We start from the raw sequence: 8,471 nt of genomic DNA, 5'->3' as shown, positions 1-8,471 counted from the left end.
GGGATATATAGGGAGCATAAGTTCTATACTTGTGATTGCATAAGATGTATTTCCTCAGGAAACCATGCTAAATAGACGTATACACCCATGTTTGGCCTGGGTCTTACTGGACAGGTTATTACACTAGATGGAAGTAGACACTAATCCAGTCCAGCAGTTAGTATATTCCCATACATTTAAATACATCTCTATAGATATGTGAACATATGTGGAATAAGTCTATTGGAACAACACTGAAGTCACTCCCTTTCCTTTTTTTCTCACTTTTGCAGAGTATTTGGTGCTGCTATACTGCTGACATCCTCCCTCAACATGTTAATACCGTCTGCAGCCAGGGTGCACTATGGGTGTGTCATCTTTGTTAGGATCTTGCAGGGCCTTGTAGAGGTATGGAAAAATTATAAAATAACCAGTACATGTGATAGATGATTGTTAGCTTTTAATTAGTGGTTGTAACTTTTCAGGGGAAAATAAAAATTGCTTTCAGTTTATTACTGATTTTTCAGTGTAATGGATTTCAATGTATGAATTACAGTTATTTCTTTTTCCTTCATCTAAAAAATTACATGGCAAAGTTTTCCCTTGCTGAGAAGCCAGTGAGATATGTATTTAGTACTGAAGTTTCACTGAAATCCTGCCCTGTACAGGGTTTATACTGGCGCTATTCTCAACAGTTATTTGCTGTCCAGCTTCACAGATTAAATCTATGATAAAGAATTAAGCTTCTATCATAGGTCTTGACTATGCTCTTGTTGGTATGAATGAGAGATTTACTGTGATTTAAGAGAGAAAACTATTGAGCCTGCCTTCTAAATATATTATTTTGTTTATTTCTTTATTGTAAGACAGATTTTTAAGCGTGTGATCACCGGTTCTTTGTTCCTCAGGGCTACACACTTCTGTTGCATGAGCTGATTTTAACTCATGTGCTTTATTGTATAAAAAGACTCCAAAAGAGGGTGCAGAATGCGCCTGAAAGTTAGGTAACTGTCAATGAAGTTCTTAAAGTATACATGTATAAATATGGATCCATTCCTGAAAAGTGATCTGCATGTACAGAGGTGTGCTGGATGCAAAGAGGAGAGTGACAGAGGCAAGTGGGTAATTACCAAATAAAATAGCTCTTTTAGACCCACTCATTTCTGTGGTACTGTTCAAAGGAATTGTGAATGCAAAACATCTTAAACAGGACTGTTTGCACAAGGTTTACAATAAATCATGACAATCTTAAGATTATGTCTTTATATTTGTTTGAAAAATTAATGAAAGGATTAAATAAATACAAAATTGGTTACAAAACAGAAGAATGTGTTTTACAACTTTTTTTGTATATTGAGACTGATAATCTCAACATTTATGGTAATCTCAACATTTGCCAAAAGTTCTTAGTTTTTTCTACTTCTTGTATAGGAAACAAAACATCAAATTAAGAGAAAATTGACTCTATATAACTATACATGCATGTTAATAATTTTTAAGCACAAATTTTGTGAAAAATTAACGTATATGTCATATTAAATTTCCTAAAATTTCAACACTGCAAGATGCTATGGTTTCTGCATAGTTTTCCTTTCATTAAATTAAAGGCTGGTTCTGAAGAGATACCTAAAAATAAGTAGTTTAAAATAAAATCAACTAATATCAGCCAATTACTTGCTTTAAGTGCTCAAGAAGGTTCATTAAAGACAAAAGTACTGAAAAACTTCTCTCTTAACATCATATTTCTAAGCTCTTATTACTCTCATTTTCTAGTTTTAGAGCAGTGGAACAGTAATCTGCATTTCCTAAATTATATTTTAAATGTTAGATCAAAAACTGTTAGAAAGCCACTAAAACTGAGGGTTGGAGAATTGAGCCCAGCATTAGAAAGACTCCAGAGGGTCTGTGTTTCCACCCTTCCTTGGACTCCGTTATTTGTGCATTAATATTCTTTTTAATTCTTTGCAATTCTTTTCTGAAAGGGGGATGAGGAGCAAAAGGAAATAAGTATGTTTCATATCTGTTTGATATCTGTTCCATAAGGTCACTTAAATGATTTGGAGTGATGTACAAAACACATGTCAACTTTAATAAAAATTGCAGTTTTTCTGTGGCTGTGCTCACACTTGACTATAGAAATGCAATTTTGTTTGTAGCAATTAAAAAATAAATGATGCAAAGACAATGAAGTGAGTGATTGATCAGCATTAGCTAACTTGTGGCATACCCATTCCCCAGGGGGTCACCTACCCTGCCTGCCACGGTATTTGGAGCAAGTGGGCCCCTCCGTTAGAAAGAAGTAGGTTAGCAACCACTTCCTTTTGTGGTAAGTAACTCTCTATTTTTGTCTTTCTTTCATTTGCAACATAAAAGTATTTTGAGACTGAAGTTTTCTTCCTTTTCATCCACACATATCTTGTTTTGTAGGTTCCTATGCAGGAGCTGTTATTGCAATGCCTTTAGCTGGAATTCTAGTGCAATATACTGGGTGGTCTTCTGTGTTCTATGTGTATGGTATGCATTTTTGCTTGTCTCACTCCAATATTGTATGATTTAATCCTTCTAAAAATGGAAAAGCTACTGTTAAGAGGCCAAAAAAAAAAAGATAAATGGGTTCATAAAGCTAAAAATACAGTCAAGAGAAAAGGACAATGAAAGAACAGAATTTAAAGGAGTAGGAAAGCAACATTGTTAAATAAGAAAATCTAGTTCATGGTGAAACCTTCATCACTTCTAGTACAAGTAGTGCAAACTGCTATGCAGATCTATAGAACCTCAGATCATGTAATGTCACTCTTTCATTTATGCAACTGTAAGTTTAGAGTACCTGTCCTAAGATGTCCTGATTTTTATCTGAAGACCTACATAACTTCATTCACACTCATTGTGCTACCTGAGCTTAACACCAATGGAAAAAAATGTCCCAAAGGAGTTCATTCTGCAGTGTAAAACTCATGTGAATTACAGGGGAACCTTAAAGAAATTAAATAAACTACTCAGGAAGTGCATTGCTATGTTGAAAACAATGCCACAATCTTGTATTTTACAGGTAAAAAAATTAATGCAGTAATCAAACAACAGTGGCTTAAAGCACAGTGGAACTTCTTTTACAGTCTGGTGAAATGAAATGGAAGCTGTTTCATTGCATTGCATTGCACAAATTGATGTTAAAATATCAGTGAATATTCACTTACAGAGAAATCATTCTATAAATGAAACAAAGACTTCACTGTGGTCCAGCTCTGCATGTATTTTGCACAAATATTGTTTGCAGGATCCAATGTTAGAATGACTCAGTAGAAGAGCAGTAACAATTGCCATTGAGATTTGTTATAATTATTCACAGATTTTTTTCCTTGCTTACTGTTTTACTGTGCATCTTTTAAAAGTATTTCTTTCCATTCCAAAGGGAGCTTTGGTATAGTCTGGTACATGTTTTGGCTTTTGGTTTCATATGAGAGTCCTGCAAAGCATCCTACTATCACAGATGAAGAAAGGAGATACATAGAAGAAAGCATTGGAGAGAGTGCCAATCTCCTAGGTGCAATGGAAGTAAGAATATTACTCATATACTTGTTTCCTGTGACATAATAATAAAACAAACAAACAAAAACCCCAAATAGAAACAACAACAACAACTTTGATATCTGACATTTTTAGGTGTTCTTAGGGTAGTGTCTGGGTTGATACTTGATAGCACTCAGCAGTGTTCATGGTTTCTTATATCTCTAAGCACTTTCAAAAACCTTATGTGAAATGAGATATTTCAAAGGATGCCCATATAATTCTAATTTAGGTTGGATATTTTCTGCCTATTTTTTATTGTTGCTTTCTAATTAAACATTTTTTGGAAGTGATTGGTTTCGTCCCATAGTTACAAGCTATCTTTTCTGGCTGGCTTCTCATTAAGTCACACTTAATCCTTAGTTCTCCCTTAAGTGTAATTTACTCTAATTATTTACTCTAAGATTAACTCTATCCTAGCAAAACCAGGACAAATAGGTACATGAGGTATTGCAGACATCTATCCATGGGCTGGTTTTCTTTGAAGAAGAGCCAGTATTCAAATCTACAGTAGACCAAATTCAACCTGAAACCTTGCTGAAGTGATTTTCAAACACTCATCTGGGTCTGGATCCTGTATTTGGATCAACACAGATGGGCAGAATCCTGGGCTCAGGGAGAGGTGCTGGGACTCAGCGGGATTGTAGTTCTGTCCATCTGTCATATTTTTTTTTTTTCATTATACAATTCATTTTAAAAATACAAGAAAACAAACAAAAATATATTGACCAAGCAGTTTCAGCTAAAGCTTGATAAAAAATCATTCAGAATGCTGAGATTAAGATCTAAATGCTAAAATACATGGTTAAAATAAATCTAGAGGAAATTGTGTACTTAAAGTGTAAAATCAGACTGTTGCCTTAGATACAGTAACATTGTCTTTTAAAGACACATTATTATTATTTTGGACTTAGTATGTTCATGTTTCCATGATTGAAATAACGGCACTTGTATATGCGTGTTGTGATAGAGCCGAGTATCATTGAGTTTCTCCACCTCTGCATTTTGTAGTAATTTTTACTTGCTTATGCTTTTAAATCAAATCTTGATCATCCAAACACAGATGCATGTATTTTATGATAATTGGAGTTACTGGTATTCAGATACATAAAGCTGTGCATATATGAGCTTGTTGGAGTCCAGGTAAAATAATAGATAGGAAAAGGGAAGATAGATAATTGACAAAGATAAAAGTGTTGACTGGATCCCCTTTTTATTTTTCAGAAATATAAAACTCCATGGAGAAAATTTTTTACATCTATGCCAGTCTATGCAATAATTGTTGCAAACTTCTGTAGAAGCTGGACTTTTTACTTGCTGCTTATTAGTCAGCCTGCTTACTTTGAGGAAGTGTTTGGATTTGAGATAAGCAAGGTATGTAAAAATAGTATAAAACTTTTGTATTAGCTAAGTAAATATCAGAATTACATTTGTGGTACTTGTTAGGAAGAGGAAAGAGGTGTTCTGTGTCTTTATAATGGGTTTGCAAGTCTTAGACCTTATCCCTCCTAGTTACTGTTCCCTTAACCAGCACATGTAAGTGAAGTAACCACACTGACAAAGGAATGGATAGGGGAAGGTGAAGGCAGGATGAGATTTAGTGATGATCTGCTTGGGGCCACATTGCAAAAAGACTTCCAGTTAAATGCTTGAAACCAGCATGCATGTTATTAGAAAGGTATTGAGAGACCCATTACACTCTGTCCCTGGCACACCAGGGGATGCAGGATCCCACCGAAGCTGTAAAGAAATCATTGAGAAGTGGTTCCATTTTCCAGGTGCATTTTACAAAGCAGGACAACCTAGTTTTAGGAAGGATAGTACAATTTATCACCTTTCTAGATCCCCCTATAATGTGGTGAAAAATTTTTCACTTAGGAAGTGAAAAAGAGATAGTGCAAAATATGAGACCTAAATTTCCACATAATTCATATGAATTTTGGATCAGACCTGTGATGTAAATATGGATACATGCAAACGAGCCTTTAGAGCATATAGTAAACTTTGTAATAACATAGATTTCCTCCTTGTGAAAGTGAGGGGAGTTTGTGTTTTTGAGACCTGTATTCTTTCAATACTGTTCCATGATGTATTGTCACCCTAAACTGTGGTGTAAGTGATAATTAGATGAGAAGCTTCCAAAGTGTGGCCGTATTATGGAGTATTGTCAAAATTCCATAATGCCATCCTGCATTTAAAGATGGGCTTCTGTCTTTAGCTGGAGTTATTTTAAGAAGATTTGCTTTGCTTGAAACATCATCTGTTATGCCTGCAAAAAGAATGGTCACATCATTTTGTTCTAGAAAATTTTTCTTAGAGTGAATTCAAAGAAATGCAGAGCTTTGTAAACAACGACAGCAGAGTCAGTTTTCACCTGCTGTGTATATGGATGCTCATAAATGAATAGTTATCATTTAGGCAGGAACACCTCAAAGTAGTAACTGCAAAACCATAGTTACATCATAGTTAATATCTGACTTACTGGGAGAAACACCTATTAACATGAAGCTAGCTGTCACTGCATAGTTGCCATATATATAAACTGCAGTGAAATGCACAATTTCACAACTTTAATCGAAGAGTAAACTTGTTTTCTTTTTGTTCTCATGGAGTTTGTCTGCTCTGCACATCAAGCTAGCTGATACACTGTTCAGGTTGGAATTATGCAAAAAACCCTGGGTGCAAGCACTTGTTCAGATACACACAATAACCAGAATTCCCTGTGAGAACAAAATACCATGTGTACTAAACCAAACTATCTGCAAGGCAGTTATGGTGACAGGAGATAGCAGGTGGCAGTTCGTGCCATGCTCACAGATACCCTACCTTGCTTTGAAGGAACGGTCTTCAAACATATTGTATTTTGGAACAGCCATCACATAATTACAGTGTCTTACTTTGCTAGTGTGTGGAGCATTTTGAATATTGTCAATGAATATTTAGTATACTATCTCTTTACTATGTACAGAGTTTCTCAGGTACAGCCATCACATAATTACAGTGTCTTACTTTACTAGTATGTGTAGCATTTGAATATTGTCAATGAATATTTAGTATGCTATCTCTTTCACTATGTACAGAGTTTCTCAGGCGTATCTTTTGCCCACGTGAAATTTGAAGCTTGAGGGATGGTCAGAAATCAAAAGCAAATGGCCATTGTGCGTGTAAGGATGATCCACAGGGAATCTGTTTAGACATGTTAGGTTTGCTGGGCAATGCTACACCAAGCACATCACCAATAGAAATGTAGTGACTCAGTTCAACACATTTGATCATAAATTTTCTTAAAAATAGGGCAGAAGGGCTATAAGTCGGGAAAAAGCCATTAGCTTAAATATAAACTGTGAAAACGATAAACAAAAAGTGTCATGGCATCAGAGATTCTTAAAAACTCTGACTGTCCTTCATAAAATCAATGACAACTTCAGATCACCTGTTTTGTTCAGTTAATAAACCAAGGTAAGATTTTTAGTTTTAGAACAGCCTGGAACTGAAGAGAAACAATTAATTAGTTGCTGAATGCTTTGGAAAATGAAGAATTATTTTTTTCTTATGGTTTAATACTCTGCTGCTTCTAATGATTATTTTAGGTGGGTATCTTATCTGCTGTGCCGCATTTAGTGATGACAATTATTGTTCCTATTGGGGGACAAATTGCAGACTTTTTAAGAAGCAAGCAGATTCTTTCAACCACTACTGTGAGAAAGATCATGAACTGTGGAGGTAAGTCTTCCTATTTTATTGAAAAGCTTCTTGTACAGATTCAATGTCCACATAGTATGCTGTATACAGTAAACAGAGAGATTGCATGGTTTTATGTATTTATGAAGCAATATTTTGTGCATTTTGTGTGAACTACAGGTGTGGTTACTAAATAAAAGTAAACACAGTTGTTCCTATTCCCAGTTTCAATACAGATGTTTGGTATTTGAAAGAGAATTCAGACTGTTAGACAGACAGATGAGCTTTTGGGGGATAATAAGAGAGCACAGGCAACTACCTGAGAGTACATATCTGATTTCTGAGAGGTTAAAGTCACATGAGCTGAATCCTGGCTGTGATATGGGCTGCAAAATTCATAAGCAGGTTAAGTGTCTATTCCCATCAGGGTTGGTTGGAATGACCTAACCAAATGACAGGTATTTCTTTACATCTTAAAACTGAGAGGAAGTAACCATAAATAAGTGTACAAAGAATAAAATCAGGATTATTTGAGGTAGCAAGAACACGTGTTTTTTAAGGATGAAAGAAATACTTGATTATATTCCACTCTGAGGTAAAGTTTTGCCTCTGTCTTCCTATGAAATCTTACCATATCCTGAGGCCTGCAATATTTGAGAGGAAATTAAATCTGATGCCTGATTTTCTTTATGATTTCCCCAGGTTTTGGTATGGAAGCAACTCTTCTTCTCGTGGTGGGATATTCTCACAGTAAAGGAGTGGCTATTTCATTCTTAGTGCTTGCTGTGGGCTTTAGTGGGTTCGCCATATCTGGTAAGATTATATTACTGTTATTAGTAAATTATTTTATCTTAAGAGATAGAACATCTCATTTGGTTTTGATTAATTGATAGTAATTTTAAAAAACCTCAGAATTCCAAATGATATTATTTATGATCATTACAAAAGAAAGTACAATCAGTACCTCATCTTTTATATTAGATCTTCTTTGCTGAAATACTTCAATATTTTCCATATTTATTGCAGCAAATTAGGCTTCCTTTGCAAGAAAGTGCTAATGAACACTACAGATTTATCTTGAAATCAAACTTATAACACAAATGTACTCTTATTATTCAATGATACTTAAATTTACATGTCTTTAAATATAAGCCTTTCACTATTTTTTCCCACTGTATATTAGTTAAATGCTTTGTTAGTGCTGCACATTTTTATTACTTTGGGGTCTAATTATCAGCCTTTTTTTC

At 34.8% G+C, this 8,471-nt stretch overlaps 1 protein-coding gene across 1 annotated transcript in view; it reads left to right on the top strand.

The window, feature by feature from the left end:
* The window catches only part of SLC17A6 (solute carrier family 17 member 6), a 28,716-nt gene that overhangs the window by 16,632 nt on the left and 3,613 nt on the right, over positions 1-8,471 (top strand). Inside the window, exons 2-8 of the mRNA XM_010174596.2 lie at positions 273-387; positions 2,218-2,305; positions 2,407-2,493; positions 3,389-3,531; positions 4,768-4,917; positions 7,134-7,266; positions 7,927-8,037. Coding sequence (XP_010172898.2) covers positions 273-387; positions 2,218-2,305; positions 2,407-2,493; positions 3,389-3,531; positions 4,768-4,917; positions 7,134-7,266; positions 7,927-8,037 — 827 coding nt within the window. The remainder of the gene's footprint in view (positions 1-272; positions 388-2,217; positions 2,306-2,406; positions 2,494-3,388; positions 3,532-4,767; positions 4,918-7,133; positions 7,267-7,926; positions 8,038-8,471) is intronic.

The sequence above is a fragment of the Antrostomus carolinensis genome, unplaced genomic scaffold (assembly GCF_000700745.2).
Source record: "Antrostomus carolinensis isolate BGI_N321 unplaced genomic scaffold, ASM70074v2 scaffold8470, whole genome shotgun sequence".
Taxonomy (NCBI): domain Eukaryota; kingdom Metazoa; phylum Chordata; class Aves; order Caprimulgiformes; family Caprimulgidae; genus Antrostomus; species Antrostomus carolinensis.
This window is presented reverse-complemented; position numbering and strand designations above follow the sequence as displayed.